At 43.9% G+C, this 17,202-nt stretch overlaps 1 protein-coding gene across 1 annotated transcript; it reads right to left on the bottom strand.

Annotated features, from left to right (window-relative positions):
- Nucleotides 1-12,147: 12,147 nt before the first annotated feature.
- Nucleotides 12,148-16,711, bottom strand: si:dkey-21e13.3 (uncharacterized protein LOC100150043 homolog). The gene is made up of 5 exons (XM_064924324.1): nucleotides 16,330-16,711; nucleotides 15,320-15,424; nucleotides 13,278-13,400; nucleotides 13,075-13,200; nucleotides 12,148-12,962 (listed from the first exon to the last, which is right to left on the bottom strand). Exons 1-5 carry the CDS (start codon nucleotides 16,436-16,438, stop codon nucleotides 12,487-12,489), a joined length of 939 nt encoding a protein of 312 aa, XP_064780396.1. The 5' UTR covers nucleotides 16,439-16,711; the 3' UTR covers nucleotides 12,148-12,486.
- Between the last annotated feature and the right edge of the window lie 491 nt (nucleotides 16,712-17,202).

The raw sequence follows: 17,202 nt of genomic DNA, 5'->3' as shown, positions 1-17,202 counted from the left end.
GATGGCCCAATAAAAATAACATGAATGATGTTTGTCTGTGTTGATTTACACGGCCCAGATTAAGCGTACTCCTGGACTGGCACGCTCAATGTTGAATCTCCATTGAAAGTATTTTTAGTCTGAGAATAGAGTTGAGGTCTGATATATTGGCACCCTTGCGTTTTATAATAGACTGCAATTGAGCAGAATGTTCCGTTTTTTCTTTCAAAACTGGTTGAATGGCGATGTTTTACCCTGTAGGCACCTGAAAGGCACCACAGGTGAGATACATTACAGAGTAAAGAACAATAAGTGCTTCCAATGAAATTCATTTGAATTTTTTATCATTTAGTCCAGGACTTAACATATTCCACACAGTCGTGTAGAGGGCAACTACAACGCCTCTTCCCCCTCAGGAGTCTTGGCATGAGCCCTCAGGTCAGGTCCTCAAAACGTTGCACCATCGAGAGCATCTTGATTGGCTGTATCACCACTTGGTATGGTAAATGCACCACCCTCGATTGCTCCAGAGGGTGGTGCGGGCAGCCCAGTACGTCACTGGGGCCAAGCTCCCTGCCATTCAGGACCTCCATATCATGCGGTGTCAGAGGAAGGCCTGAAAAATCGCCAAAGAATCCAGCCACTCAAGCCATAGACTGTTCACTTTGCTACCATCTGGCAAAAGGTACGGAAGGGAGCATCTGCTCTCAGAACAACAGGCTCCAAGACAGCTTCTACCACCAAGCCATAATACTGCTAAATAGTTCATTAATGGTTACACAGTCTATCTGCACTGACCCTACCCACTAGGCACAGACAGGTTGAATCAATGTTGTTTCTATGTCATTTCAATGAAAGTACACACTCACAAGATGATATATTCAATACATACTAGACACACACACACACACTACAATGGCAATCTCACACAAAACCCACACACGTACACTACATACGTATACCAACACAACACACACACACACACTTTTACACTCATCACATGCTGCTGCTACTCCGTTCTTTATTTTACTCTTATTATAATCTATCCTGATGCCTAGTCACTTTACCCTGCCTTCATAGACATATCTACCTCAAATACCTTGTACCTCTGCACTTTGATCTAGTACTGGTACTCCCTGTATATACCACCACATTGATCTGGTACTGGTACTCCCTGTATATAACTCCACATTGATCTGGTACTCCCTGTATATAGCTCCACATTGATCTGGTATTTCCTGTATATAGTTCCACATTGATCTGGTACTGGTACTCCCTGTATATAGCTCCACATTGATCTGGTATTCCCTGTATATAGTTCGACATTGATCTGGTACTGGTACTCCCTGTATATAGCTCCACATTGATCTGGTACTGGTACTCCCTGTATATAGCTCCACATTGATCTGGTACTGGTACTCTCTGTATATCTGTCTCTCACTGTTGCCGCCTGTTATAGACCCCCTGTATAGGCTCCCAGCACTGCCCTGGACACCATATGTGAACTGATTGCCCCCCATCTATCTTCAGAGTTCGTTCTGTTAGGTGACCTAAACTGGGATATGCTTAACACCCCAGCAGTGCTACAACCTAAGCTAGATGCCTTCAATCTCACACAAATTATCAAGGAAACCACCAGGTACAACCCTAAATCTGTAAACATGGGATATATATTATCCAGACCAACTTGCCCTCCAAATATACCTCTGCTGTTTTCAATCAGGATCTCAGCGATCACTGCCTCATTGTCTGCATCTGCTATGATATCCGCGGTCAAACGACCCCCCTCATCACTGTCAAACGCTCCCTAAAACACTTCTGTGAGCAGGCCTTTCTAATCGACCTCGCCCGGGTATCCTTGAAGGATATTGACCTCATCCCGTCAGTCGAGGATGCCTGGTCATTGATTAAAAGTAATTTCCTCACCATCTTAAATAACTATGCCCCTTTCAAAAAATGTAGAACTAAGAACAGATATAGCCCTTGGTTCACTCCAGACCTGACTGCCCTTGACCAGCACAAAAACATCCTGTGGCGGACTGCATTAGCATCGAATAGTCCCTGCGATATGCAACTGTTCAGGGAAGTCAGGAACCAATACACAGTCAGTCAGGAAAGCAAAGGCTAGCTTTTGCATTTCTCTACGGCTGGCCATGCTTTCCTCCTGGCTACCCCAACCCCAGCCAACAGCTCCGCACCCCCGGCAGCTACTTGCCCGAGCCTCCCCAGCTTCTCCTTCACCCAAATCCAGATCGCAGATGTTCTGAAAGAGTTGCAAAACCTGGACCCGTACAAATCAGCTGGGCTAGACAATCTGGACCATCTCTTTCTGAAATGATCCACCGCCAATGTTGCAACCCCTATTACCAGTCTGTTCAACCTCTCTTTCCTATCGTCCGAAATCCCTAAAGATTGGAAAGCTGCCACGTTCATCCCCCTCTTCAAAGGGGGTGACACTCGAGACCAAAACTGTTACAGACCTATATCCATCCTGCCCTGCCTTTCTAAAGTCTTTGAAAGCCAAGTTAATAAACAGATCACTGACCATTTCGAATCCCACCGTACCTTCTCCGCTATGCAATCCGGTTTCCGAGCTGGTCATGGGTGCACCTCAGCCACGCTCAAGGTACTAAACGATATCATAACCGCCATCGATAAAAGACAGTACTGTGCAGCCGTCTTCATCGACCTGGCCAAGGCTTTCGACTCTGTCAATCATCGTATTCTTATCGGCAGACTCAATAGCCTTGGTTTCTCAAATGACTGGTCAAAGTTGGCACACACACACAAACAATGATATACTAAATAAAACAATGAGAAAGGTGACATGGCCATACTAATATATAATGAGCCTTTGGCTGATCAGTGGGCAACAGCCGGCCTCCCGACCAAGATGGGCCGGAAAATTTTTTCTGATAGGCTGAGCTGAGGTCACTCAAAGACTCATTCAATGTCAAATGCGACATCAGCAAAGAGACCTGCTCCGACTCTCTCATCAGTTAGACAGACAACATCATGGATAGTAAAAAAAAAAAATTAAACAGAAAGGTAGCCTATACAGTGCCTTGCAAAGGTATTCACCCCCCTTGGCATTTTCCCTATTTTGTTGATTTACAACCTGTAATTTAAATGGATTTTTATTTGGATTTCATGTAATGGACATACACAAAATGGTAACATTTTTTTTTAATTAACAGAAAAATGGTGCGTGCATATGTATTCACCCCTTTGCTATGAAGCCGCTAAAAACGATCTGCAGCCACCAATTACCTTCAGAAGTCACATAATTAGTTAAATAAAGCATGGTGGTGGCAGCATCATGCTGGGAGGGTGTTTTTCATTAGCAAGGACTGGGAAACTAGTCAGAATTTAAGGAATGATGGATGGAGCTAAATACAGGGAAATTCTTGAGGGAAACCTGTTTCAGTCTTCCAGAAATTTGAGACTGAGGCGGAGGTTCACCTTCCAGCAGGACAATGACCCTAAGCATACTGCTGAAGCAACACTCGAGTGGTTTAAGGGGAAACATTTAAATGTCTTGGAATGGCCTAGTCAAAGCCCAGACCTCAATCTAATTGAGAATCTGTGGTATATCACTTAAAGATTGCTGTACACCAGCGGAACCCATCCAACGTGAAGGAGCTGGAGCAGTTTTGCTTTGAAGAATGGGCAAAAATCCCAGTGGCTCGATGTGCCAAGCTTATAAAGACATACCCCAAGAGACTTGTAGCTGTAATTGCTGCAAAAGGTGGCTCTACAAAGTATTGACTTTGGGGGGTGAATAGTTATGCCCGCTCAAGATTTCAGTTTTTTTTTGTCTAATTTCTTGTTTGTTTCACAATAAAACTTATTTTGCATCTTCAAAGTGGTAGGCATGTTGTGTAAGTCAAATGATACAACCCCCCCCCTCCCCCAAAATACATTTTAATTCCAGGTTGTAAGGCAACAAAATAGGAAAAATGCTAAGGGGGATGAATAATTTCAGAAGCCACTGTACATGTAGAAAGAGCACATTCTACATTGTGACCTCACTCAAAACGTCTTATTTTTGGGGTGGCTAAAATCATTATTTGGTCAAACAGAAGTGCATTATCCTCATGATTCCTGTAATGAAAGTGTCTGCCCTGCTCCTGTGCCCTTGCTGGGCCCTGCTGATGTGATGAGCAAGCCTCTCTCCCTCTACCCCCATAGCTCTCCTCTACCCCCATAGCTCTCCTCTACCCCCATAGCTCTCCTCTACCCCCATAGCTCTCCTCTACCCCCATAGCTCTCCTCTACCCCCATAGCTCTCTACCCCCATAGCTCTCCTCTACCCCCATAGCTCTCCTCTACCCCCATAGCTCTCCTCTACCCCCATAGCTCTCCTCTACCCCCATAGCTCTCCTCTACCCGCATAGCTCTCCTCTACCCGCATAGCTCTCCTCTACCCCCATAGCTCTCCTCTACCCCCATAGCTCTCCTCTACCCCCATAGCTCTCCTCTACCCCCATAGCTCTCCTCTACCCCCATAGCTCTCATCTACCCCCCCCCACCCCCATAGCTCTCTCTACCCCCATAGCTCTCCTCTACCCCCATAGCTCTCATCTACCCCCATAGCTCTCATCTACCCCCATAGCTCTCATCTACCCCCATAGCTCTCCTCTACCCCCATAGCTCTCCTCTACCCCCATAGCTCTCCTCTACCCCCATAGCTCTCCTCTACCCCCATAGCTCTCCTCTACCCCCATAGCTCTCCTCTACCCCCATAGCTCTCCTCTACCCCCATAGCTCTCCTCTACCCCCATAGCTCTCCTCTACCCCATAGCTCTCCTCTACCCCCATAGCTCTCCTCTACCCCCATAGCTCTCCTCTACCCCCATAGCTCCTCTACCCCATAGCTCCCCCTACCCCCATAGCTCTCCTCTACCCCCATAGCTCTCCTCTACCCCCATAGCTCTCCTCTACCCCCATAGCTCTCCTCTACCCCCATAGCTCTCCTCTACCCCCATAGCTCTCCTCTACCCCCATAGCTCTCCTCTACCCCCATAGCTCTCCTCTACCCCCATAGCTCTCCTCTACCCCCATAGCTCTCCTCTACCCCCATAGCTCTCCTCTACCCCCATAGCTCTCCTCTACCCCCATAGCTCTCCTCTACCCCCATAGCTCTCCTCTACCCCCATAGCTCTCCTCTACCCCCATAGCTCTCCTCTACCCCCATAGCTCTCCTCTACCCCCATAGCTCTCCTCTACCCCCATAGCTCTCCTCTACCCCTATAGCTCTCCTCTACCCCTATAGCTCTCCTCTACCCCCATAGCTCTCCTCTACCCCCATAGCTCTCCTCTACCCCCATAGCTCTCCTCTACCCCTATAGCTATCCTCTACCCCCATAGCTCTCCTCTACCCCCATAGCTCTCCTCTACCCCTATAGCTCTCCTCTACCCCCATAGCTCTCCTCTACCCCTATAACATCTCCAAAATGTCATTACCCCCATAGCTCTCCTCTACTCCTCTGTCCTTGAAGAAGAGATGAGGGTCTCAGCTTTCTGTAGGTATAATTTGTATTTCTCAATATTCAGCTGAATAGCAACTATTTTATATTTGATATGGCCTTGAGATATGGAGTTGTGCGCGTGAAATGTGGACTGGCCATTGCCAGGGCATAGCCCTAAAGGCCACATGACTACTGGCAGTGGGTATTATATTTAAAGTTAGCAATGGGTTTTGAGTTTCCACTTCCTCAGGTGTTGAACCCCACATGAATTAGCCTAAGATATTAGTTAGTGCACATAAAGATGTATGCAATTCATCTCTATAGAAGAAAAAAACATCTGGAAATTCTGGAGTTCTATTTTGACTAGGATGACCAGACGTCCCTGATTAGCCTTCATTAGGAAAAAACAACTCTGCTGTTGCTTTTAAGCCAGTATTTCAACAATCAAACGTTGTATCCAATGAGATTTGGCATGTAAAAATCGATCCCTGTACCAAACTCGTTTGCTTGTGTGGTGATCAGTAATAGAATACAAACCATCGCATGAACCACAATGCCCATGGCCAGAAAGTTCATCCAACAGCATAGGCTACCAAACTTGGGTGATCGTAAAATTACTAGATAGACAATTTTTTCTACCCGGTTTTAATTCCCAGAATATGGTCACCTTAATTTGGACAGTAAAATATAGCAACTATTGTCTACACATCAACCCAAAATGCATGACTATCATTGGATTCGGTTGCACGTCAAAATATCCTGCTTGGACGTGTTAGATGAAACAACTTCTGAATGACTTTATAAGATGTTGAGCCAACTCACGATATGGGTCCAACAAATCATGGGCTGCTGCCACCAACTGTACCGGTGATAATGAGTTTGCGGCGTGTGCAGTGATGTGGTCTGGTGTGGATAACATTCTAGGGCCGAATTGTCCCAGTCGTCCCCTGGAGTGGCTACAGGTTATGTGAGGTTACACCTGCCTTGCACCTGTTATGAAAAATATTCCTATCAGAAGAAAAACAAAAAAAACATTAAGTCCACTGTTTAAGGGACTTTCGTTTATAATGTCATTGTTTTATCAAGGCATATCAAGGTAATTCTCTTATAAATCAACTTCTGTTAGGTCAAATCGGTCAGCCATATTGGCACTCCCTAGTAGGAACAGTCCTCCATTGGAATGAATGGCATTCTATAGTATTTTAATTAAATGTTTCAAGGACAAAATTAAATATATTTAAGTGTTTTTTGTTGTTGTTGTAGTAGTCACCGTGACATTAGTACTCTAAAAACAATTGTATGTATTTTTTTATTGTACTGTTTTGCTCATATAATATAATTTAAAAGTCTGCGTTAAGGTGTCTGTAATATAATAAACATGTCAAAAATGAATGTAGACATTAATAAATGTAATTCTATAGCTTCCTTTTATAGCAACAGTACAGCCATCAGTGGAGGCTGGTGGGACGAGTTATAGGAGGACAGTCTCATGGTAACGGCTGAAATGGATTTAATGGAACAGAATCAAACGCGTTGTTTTCATATGTTTGATGTGTTTGATACTGTTCCATTAATTCCATTCCAGCCTTTAGAATGAGCCCGTCCTTCTATAACTCCTCCAACCAGCCTCCACTGACATCAATCCAAGATGGCATAGCAGTCTTGACGTGTCTTTGTCTTGTCCCGTGTTAATTAGTCTGTAAATAGTCTGTTTTCGTTCTTTTTCGTGTATATTTTAAATCTCACTTTCCATCTACGAACTAAACATACAGTCGTGGCCAAAAGTTTTGAGAATGACACAAATATTAATTTCCACAAAGTTTGCTGCTTCAGTGTCTTTAGATATTTTTGTCAGATGTTACTATGGATTACTGAAGTATAATTTCAAGCATTTCATAAGTGTCAAAGGCTTTTATTGGCAATTACATGAAGTTGATGCAAAGAGTCAATATTTGCAGTGTTGACCCTTCTTTTTCAAGACCTCTGCAATCCGCCCTGACATGCTGTCAATTAACTTCTGGGCCACACTGATGGCAGCCCGTTCTTGCATAATCAATGCTTGGAGTTTGTCAGAATTTGTGGGGTTTTGTTTGGGATTAAGGTCTGGGGAGTTTCCTGGCCATGGACCCAAAATATCAATGTTTTGTTCCCCGAGCCACTTAGTTATCACTTTTTCATTATGGCAAGGAGCTCCATCATGCTGGAAAAGGCATTATTCATCTCCAAACTGTTCCTGGATGTTTGGGAGAAGTTGCTCTCAGAGGATGTGTTGGTACCATTCTTTATTCATGGCTGTATTAGGCAAAATTTTGAGTGAGCCCACTCCCTTGGCTGAGAAGCAACCCCACACATGAATGGTCTCAGGATGCTTTACTGTTGGCATGACACAGGACTGATGGTAGCGCTCACCTTGTCTTCTCCGGACAAGCTTTTTGTCCGGATGCCCCAAACAATCGGAAAGGGGATTCAGAGAAAATGACTTTACCCCAGTACTCAGCAGTCCAATCCCTGTACCTTTTGCAGAATATCAGTCTGTCCCTGATGTTTTTCCTGGAGAGAAGTGGCTTCTTTGCTGCCCTTCTTGACACCAGGCCATCCTCCAAAAGTCTTCGCCTCACTGTGCTTGCAGATGCACTCGCACCTGCCTGCTGCCATTCCTGAGCAAGCTCTGTACTGGTGGTGCCCTGATCCCACAGCTGAATCAACTTTAGGAGACGTCTTGGCGCTTGCTGGACCTTCTTAGGCGCCCTGAAGCCTTCTTCCCAATTATTGAACCACTCTCCTTGAAGTTCTTGATGATCCGATAAATGGTTGATTTAGGTGCAATCTTACTGGCAGCAATATCTAGCCAGCTTTGGCTCGGGACATTTACCTGCCAGTCTGCACAGCGCAAAATCAACCCCGAGCACAACGTACTGCTTTTCTCCACCGCTTCACCGGATTCCAGCCGCAAGCTCTGGACCATTACACCGGATCGTCGCAGCTAGCTAGCTGAAACCGAGTGGCTACTGTTGGCTAACGCCTCTGTCCCGAAGAAAGCACCAGTTATCCTTGAGCTAGCCTCGACCTAAGCCCATCTCCCGACCAGCCGATGGAGTATACCAGCTAATTATTGGGCTACAATGCCAATTAGCCTGGACCCTTTATTGTCGACACGGAGCGCCGCCGATCCAACACGACTGGTCTGCCAACGTAATCATCCGATGTGGTTTCAACAGGCTTTTCCGTTGCCATGTCCCCGAAGAACCATCTGCTAGCCCCTGCCAGCTAGCTTTCTGATTGCCGTGTCTCCCGCTCGCCTAGTGTAGTAGCGACTACCGAATGGCTCCGACTCACCTATTGTTGCTCATCGGACCCTAAGATCACTCGGCTACACAGCTGATGCCTGCTGATCTGTTCAATAACACTGTACCTCATTTTGTTTATCTGTCAGCCCAGCCTCAAACTCAGGTCCTGTATGTACCTAACTGACCCTCTCTGCCCATTCATCGCCATTTACCCGTTGTCTTAGCTCTCCCGACAAACACCCATGATTGCTTTATGCCTATCTCTAATGTCTATATGTCATGTCTACTGCTGTTTCGGTTAGTTAATATTGTTTTATTTCACTGTAGAGCACCCCAGTCCCGATCAACATGCCTTAGATAGCTCTTTTGTCCCAGCCCCCACACATGCGGAGACCTCACCTGGCTTAACTGGTGCCCCCAGAGACGCAACCTCTCCCATCGTCACTCAATGCCTAGGTTTACCTTCACTGTACTCACATCCTACCTTACCCTTGTCTGTATATTATGCCCTGAATCTATTCTACCACACCCAGAACTCTGCTCCTTTTATTCTCTGTTCCCAATGCAGGAGACGACCAGTTCTTATATCCTTTAGCCATACCCTTATCCTACTCCTCTGTTCCTCTGGTAATGTAGAGGTTAACCCAAGCCCTGTAGCCCCCCAGTTCTACACCTATTCCCCAAGCGCTCTCATTTGTTGACTTCTGTAACCGCAAAAGTCTTGGTTTCATGCATGTTAACATCAGAAGCCTCCTCCCTAAGTTTATTTTATTCACTGCTTTAGCACAGTCCGCCAACCCTGATGTCCTCGCCTTGTCTGAATCCTGGCTTAGGAAGGCCACCAAAAATTCTGAAATCTCCATCCCCAGCTACAACAATTTCCGTCAAGATAGAACTGCCAAGGGGGGCGGAGTTGCAAACTACTGCAGAGATAGCCTGCAGAGTTCTGTCTTACTATCCAGGTCTGTACCCAAACACTTCGAGCTTCTACTTTTAAAAATCCACCTTTCCAGAAATAAGTCTGTCACTATTTACACTTGTTATTGACCCCCCTCAGCCCCTAGCTGTGCCCTGGACACTATATGTGAATTGATTGCCCCCCATCTATCTTCATATTGTTAGGTGACCTAAACTGGGATATGCTTAACACCCCAGCTGTCCTACAATCTAAGCTAGATGGCCTCAATCTCACACAAATTATCAAGGACTCTACCAGGTACAACCCTACATCTGTAAACATGGGCACCCTCATAGATATCATCCTGACTAGCTAGCCATTTCACATTGGTTACATACACAGCACATCTGTAAATAGCCCCCCCAACTACCGCATCCCCATATTATTTTTTTTGCTCTTTTTCACCCCAGTATCTCTACTTTCACATCATCATCTGCACATCAATCACTCCAGTGTTATTGACTGTACATTTGTCTATCCCATGTGTAACTCTGTGTTGTTTTTGTCGCACTGCTTTGTTTTATCTTGGCCAGGTTGCAGTTGTAAATGAGAACTAGTTCTCAACTGGCCTACCTGGTTAAATAAAGGTGAAATAAAAATAAAAATAAATAAAATGTCATCATCATTACTTAAATTAAAAACTAAACAATTGTCAGTTTTATAAATACAATTTTACAATTATTTGTGTGAAACTAAATGTGAAATACGACTCAGACTCATCCAAACTCTAGCGGTATGTAGGGTAGTTTCATGGCAAGAAACGGAAGTTAAAAAAACACAGCTCATTCAAAATCCTCTAACCTAACAGCAGAGCACATTCGACACACCCCACACCCAGATAAAACAATGAGACAGATATTTCACCGGATGTATAAATGTGTAACATCCGTTTGGCAAATTTACTAATCGACGAAAAATGTGATCTCAATAGTTTTCTGTTCCCAAAACTAAAATATGCTACGAACAGAGTGAACTAAGTTTTGTAGACTTTACCCTTTGCCAATTTTTTAAAATGGCATTGTTTAGGAGTGCAAAGGCGAATTGAGTTATTGAAAACGCGCACTTCACAGTTGGCGTTTCCCAACGGAAATATGCAAATATTACAGGCACAAAAGCCGTATAGCGCTGCAAAGGTGACCCTATACTAGTCTCATCATTCTACGACAAACACACATCTATGTATGTCTAATTGAGTTAAAACAAAACTTGTCTGACAATTTAAAGATTTGAAACCACTGTGTTCATCACGAGGGACAAACATTATGTTAGATGACAGCAAAGGTATGTTCACAGGGGGTGTCGTCACTAGTTACCACAGTCACAAAGTCAAAGTCCCCGCCTATCTACAATTTCTCTTCTTAAAAGGTAACTTTAAACCTTAACCTTAACTACACTGCTAACCTTATATCTACCCCTAACCTTAAATTATGACCAAAAAAGCACATTTTTGTCTTCATATTTTTTTTACGATATAGCCAATTCTGCCTTTGTGGCTGTGCTATCTAGTGGACACCCAAGGGGAGAGACAACGAATTTGATTATTGCACCAGGAAGGAAATGAGTTAGATTTTCCCTGACCATTAAATATAAAAATTCATAACAGTAATAATTCAGCTGAAATCTTACAGCATGTTGGTGGTAAAATTGTGAGAATATGTAGATTATCTAAAAACGTGTTAAGCCCTATTTTGTCATTTTTAAATAATAGGTTGTTCATAGCATATGAAATGTGAAAATGAAATCTACAACTTACTATTGTTCATACTATTTACTGTTGAGTGTCACAGTATGAGTCATAAAACCCGGAAATGGTTCAAATTGTTCCATCTGGGATTTTATAACTACTTCAAATAAGGTCTGTTTCGTGTAGGAATACCCTGACATGACGTTTCGATAACCACGCAAATCTCTCTGACAAGGTAACGTTCATCAATAATTAGCATTGCGATTTTTTGAGAGTAAATTGAGGCGAATTTATTGATAACACTCACCATGTCCGAGAGAGAATTACACGGCTATTAAAACGTCATGCCAAGAAAAACCTACACCAGTCTAAGATAGGTTTGTTCATAACATTCATTATACACAATACAATCGGCCACTATACGGACCTAGTAGTGTGTGTGTGTGTGTGGGTAAATCCATTTGAATTTAATCACTTTTTTGACAGCATCACTTTTGATTAAGCAACATTTTTCAAACATGTTTTACCATTTAAGAAGTGGTCAAAAAGGGACATTTTGGACCTGAATGCCAAAACCTTTAAAATATAAAGGTTCTCAAAGTTGACCCATTTGCATACCGCACCATACCATGACACACGTCTTCATCACTGACTGAAAAAGGTAAACAGTTGAGTTTGATATCATTTAAAAGCGTACTAAGCAGGGTTGTCAAACTATTTTAGAATTTCTTAAAAACAAAATAAAGAATTAGATTTGAACCTTTAATGTCAATTTTGAAAAGAAATTGAACTCTGATTTATTTCTGATTGGGTAAGGTACATCCAGAACCCCAACACCCACAGTCATCTCGGTTTCTGTCTGCAGTCCTGATGTATCTATAGTGACTTTCAGAGTCAACCAGTTTGTAGTCCATAAAATGCCATGTTTGTAGTCCGTTCATCTCTAAGGTGTGAATGAGTTCTCCTGTTTGTCATTGATAGAATACCATATTCATAGTCAATGAAAAACGTTTTTAGTTCATAATATGGTGCGTTGTTTGTAAACCATTATATACTGCCATGTTTGTAGTCCATAATATGCTGCCATGTTTGTAGTCCATCCCCCTCTCAAAGGAAGATGTGGAAGATCAGTGACTTGAGGCTCCTACTGTTGGGAATGTTCTGAACGGAGTACTTGATGGCTTTGTAGAACCTAGGACACGTTCCCAGGTGAGAGAGTGGTGAACGTCGCACTGTCCGGCGGTTGTTATGCATTGTCCAGAACCCGATGGAGTAACGGAATAACACCTCGATGCTGACGGTGTGTTGCCCGGGCGACCACTGGGTCAGTCTGACGACTGTAACCATGGAGCCAAAGCCGCAGGAGTGACAAGTCACGCCACGAAACACAGACTCCTCGGGACATAGTGACACGCCTCTCTCCCACGATATACCTCCATCCTCCCCTCCCTCTCCCATGTCACCTAGGTTACACAGGGCCACAAGACACACACCCTCCAGAGCCTGGTTGCTTTTAAAACCCAGCAGGATTCCAACCAGCTTAGGGACCGCCCCCAAACGCAACAACTGCTCCTGTTGACACCCTGAGAGAGAGAGAAATATGTGTAAGAAAGGTTAGGTTAAGGGCTTAGACTTGAAGCGTTAGATATAAGGCTGTGGTTGAGGGTTAGGGGTCAAAGGTTAGCGATGACTCACGGCTCTCGTAGCAGATACGAGCGATAGCGCGACCAGCGTGTATCAGCAGCTCCTGATCCCTGGAGACCAGCACAGACAGCAGAGCAGATGACACCCCTGTCTCCCCACACCTCTCCCTGATCACCGCTGATGGAGAAAAAGCAGTGAATGACAACCATGAGAGGCAGAGAGAGAGAGAGGCAGAGAGAGAGAGAGAGACTTACTTTCTCTGGCCAGTTCTGACACCAGTTTAGCAGTCATTAAAGTAAGCGGTCCTCTCCTCCTAAGGGCTTGAGCCAGAATAGGTAATACACCACTCACTGCCACCTGTTCCGCAGCCCCACGCTCTACACACCACACACACAAAGAGAGATTAAATGCACGGCATCATATTAACAAGCGCAATATACACTCTTTACTGTATTCTCCCTCCAGGCATGCATGTGAATACTGTGTGTGCGTGACTGTGTGAGTGTAACTGATGTGAAATGGCTAGCTAGTTAGCGGGGTTCGTGCTAATAGCGTTTCAATTGGTCACGTCACTCGCTCTGAGATCTTGAAGTAGTTGTTCCCGTTGCTCTGCAAGGGCCGAGGCTTTTGTGGAGCGATGGGTAAGGATGCTTCGAGGGTGGCTGTTGTCGATTGTTGGGGAATAATCAGAATTAGTTGGTAACATAGGTAAGATGTTTTATATTCATCATATGTTTGTAAGTTACTTCTCATCAGAATGTTATTTTTGTATAATACTGTGGCCGGGATTGCAGTCATCTGTTCTCTGTCAGAACTAAGTTACTTGGGCCGCAGAGAAGGGAGAGGTCAAGCGTGTATCTCTTGGCTCCACAATGTCTGTGTGCCAGTCAATGTGTCTCAGTGATCTTGTCAAGGAGGGGTGGATTTGATATATGCCTGTTGATATGAGGATTTGTTTTATGGTTCTGAGTTTGAGAAAAGAACATAGTTTAGGAGACAAAGCTGAACGATAAATTATGGCCAATGCTGTCTGGCTATGTGTGTCTTTGCTATAAAGGATCTCCGTTGCAATGTGTAAGGGACTCTCAGAGAATTCATTGATAGACACTGAATTGATCTGAGAGTCACAGGGTTGTGATGGAGCTCATATAATTAAAGATGGACTTTATGATAACTCTGACTTGTGTTTGGTTTACTCTCATGATTTGGTAAATACAGGAAATTTCCACGACACGATGTGTGCAGAGGTTCCCTGGTTCGAGCCCAGGTAGAAGCGAGGAGAGGGACGGAAGCTAAACTGTTTCATGAATAATGTGTGTGTGCCATGTAAACTCATCCCCTTTTCAGGACCCTGTCTTTCAAAGATAATTTGTAAAAATCCAAATAACTTCACAGATCTTCATTGTAAAAGGGTTTAAACACTGTTTCCCATGCTTGTTCAATGAACCATAAACAATTAATGAACATGCACTTCTGGAACGGTCAGGAGATGCACTGCTGTACTTAATGCAGCTGGTGGCCACACCAGATACGGACTGTTACTTTTGACCCCACCTTTGTTCAGGGACACATTATTCCATTTCTGTTAGTCACATGTCGGTGGAACTTTTTCAGTTTATGTCTCAGTTGTTGAATCTTGTTAAGTTCATACAAATATTTACACATGTTAAGTTTGCTGAAATAAATCTGCAGTTGACAGTGAGAGGACGTTTCTTTTTTTGCTGAGTTTATGTACATTGTGTATGGTTTGTTTACGTGTGTGTGAGTTTAATCCAGGCAGGTTAATCAACCCTGTGACCTTTTCGGCTCTCCCTCCCATTTCGTCTCTTTTCTCCCTCCCTCCCTCTCTCTCCCTCAGACACAAACGGCTTAGCGACTGTTTGTCCAATTGGTCACGCATCCAACTCTCCCGCTCTCAACCCCTTCCTTCCTTCTCTCTCTTGTTCCTCACTTGTTACCACAAATTTCGCTTCTTAAAATGTGATTTTAAACCTAATCTTAACCCTAAACTGAAAAACACACTGCTAAACCTAACCTAAAATAAGACCAAAAAGCTCATTTTGGTGTTCATGAATTTCTACGATATTTGGACTTTGTGGCTGTAGTAACTAATGGAAACCCTCCCTCCCATCCTGTTTAACAATAGCTTGGCTACTGTACATAATATACTTTTGAAGAATAGACAAAATCGAAGTTCTCCCTTGAAGGAAAGGCCACCTTTTTGTGTAATTTTTGGTTTTGTTGGCAGGTAGTGTCCTCTTTGCTGTGGTCAGAGGTGTGTGTGTGTGTGACTCACGTTTTTCCTGTATGACAGTAAGTACTGTTTCCAGGTGAGGTCGGAGTTCATCCTCGATGAGATCAGTACTGACCACAATGGCATCTAATGCATTAGTGAGAGGGTCTGAGAGGATGAGAGAGAGAGATGATTGAATATGAATACTTCCTGTACCAGTTTGCTTGTTACATCTCCCTATAATCATAGTACAGCATTGGTTAATACGTTTGGCTGTGGGCTAAGAGACCTGGGGTCTAGACCCTTCAGTATGAACCCTGGTACAGTAAAATTATGGTGAGCTCTGGCATCATTTTCATCCCACTTCAAGTACCGATTTGAAATGAATAACATTGTACCACATATACATGACAGCGCTATAGACACCACAAGCAAACATGAGTCGGCCTCGTGATGAGGTACCCCTGTCCGCGAACCAAGTCAGCTTCACCTTCAGCCTTCAGTTGGTTTCTCCCATTGGGGACACGGGTTCAGATCCCAGCCTGTGACACATACAACACGTACCCTACAGAGTAGTGTAAACCTAAGTGACTATGTCAGTGTATACTTAAGATATAAGGCACGAGGGTTGTGGCATAAGGCCATTATACCACGGCTAAGGGTCACTCCACTTTTAGTTGTGCAACAGCTAGGCCGTGGTATATTGGCAAAGTACCACAAACCCCCGAGGTGTCACTGGTTACCAACGTAATTTACCAGTAAAACAAATAAACGTTTAGTGATAACCGTGCTATATACCACGCCTGTCAGCAGAGCTCGAACCACCCAGTTTATAATGTACTGATATAGAAGTGTAAGGTACATAGCAACAGCAGCTGTGTCAGGTCGCATAGTAATCCCCTCTCCCGTGGCGCGCTGTACACACTGGTGCCATGCTAGTGTCCATATCAAATGAAGCAATATCCGTGGTGTAATTCTCAATAGTATGTTTAGGTAGGTGTGTGGCTCAGTCCAACATAGACACTACGCTATCTTCACACACCAAAAAAAATGCAATTCTACTCAACACTCACCTTTGGGTACCACTGGCAGTAGTCGCCCGGAGTCACTGGTCGGCCGCAGTCTATCCATGTGTGTGTTGTGGGTGTGTATGCGTGCATATGTGTCAATATAGACTCCCATCCGGCCTTTTTGTTGCAGTTGTTTCTCAAATCGTCTGTCAGCCAGACAATGTTCTCTACACACCTCTGCACTGCCCCTCTCCCCCCTTTTCTTATCCGTATCTCTTCGCCAGCTTTCTGGAACATCTGTCTGTTGCAGTTTCAGACAGTCTTCTCCTTTCGTTCTACCTCGTCTCTCTTCCCCTCTCTATGGTACGCTCAGCAAGCCCCGAATCCATTTATTTCCTTATTGCCTTTTATGTTACATATTCCGTACTCCCGCTCTTTCAGGCGTTTTTCTTTCTCTCCCTCCCTCCCTCCTCCTCTACACTAATACAGAGTAAATCCTAATTCCCTGCAAAGCTGCTCTCCCTCGGTTCCTCCCTCCCTTTCACCCGCTGTGTTGGCAGACAATTCATTACCACAGTAAAAATATCCATATAACCTAGCGGTCATACAGTGACATGGTTCCAATCGTTTTCTACCCTTAATTCTTCTATGGGATTTTAGAAACACTTAAGATTCCTTTTATCAATATACTTTTGTCAATATATTTGCCTGTATTTCATCAAATGAAATGCTGATTAGCTGTTAATGTGGCTATCATAAAGAACTACAAAATGCCATGATGATTTGGACGAGGCTGCCAAATCTCGGCAAAATTAAGAATCTCTGGATTAACTATCTAAAGTTAGCTAAATGTTGTAATCAATAAATTGGCAACATTTCTTTAAATGAACAATTCTGAACTGTCTTGGGTAAGTTCTAAATGGACATAATACCTGT

Source organism: Oncorhynchus masou, chromosome 18 (genome assembly GCF_036934945.1).
Source record: "Oncorhynchus masou masou isolate Uvic2021 chromosome 18, UVic_Omas_1.1, whole genome shotgun sequence".
In the NCBI taxonomy this organism is placed as follows: domain Eukaryota; kingdom Metazoa; phylum Chordata; class Actinopteri; order Salmoniformes; family Salmonidae; genus Oncorhynchus; species Oncorhynchus masou.
Note: the sequence above shows the minus strand (reverse complement) of the source record. Positions and strands in the feature narration are given on the sequence as shown.

Bases quoted from the DNA above. Each gene is read 5' to 3' on its own strand.
- si:dkey-21e13.3 (XM_064924324.1), bottom strand. From the start codon at position 16,438: ATGGGAGTCTATATTGACACATATGCACGCATACACACCCACAACACA. The intron at 15,425-16,329 runs GTGAGTGTTGAG...TCATCCTCTCAG, and splicing joins ACTGCCAGTGGTACCCAAAG to ACCCTCTCACTAATGCATTA. The intron at 12,963-13,074 runs GTGAGTCATCGC...TCTCTCTCTCAG, and splicing joins TCGTATCTGCTACGAGAGCC to GGTGTCAACAGGAGCAGTTG.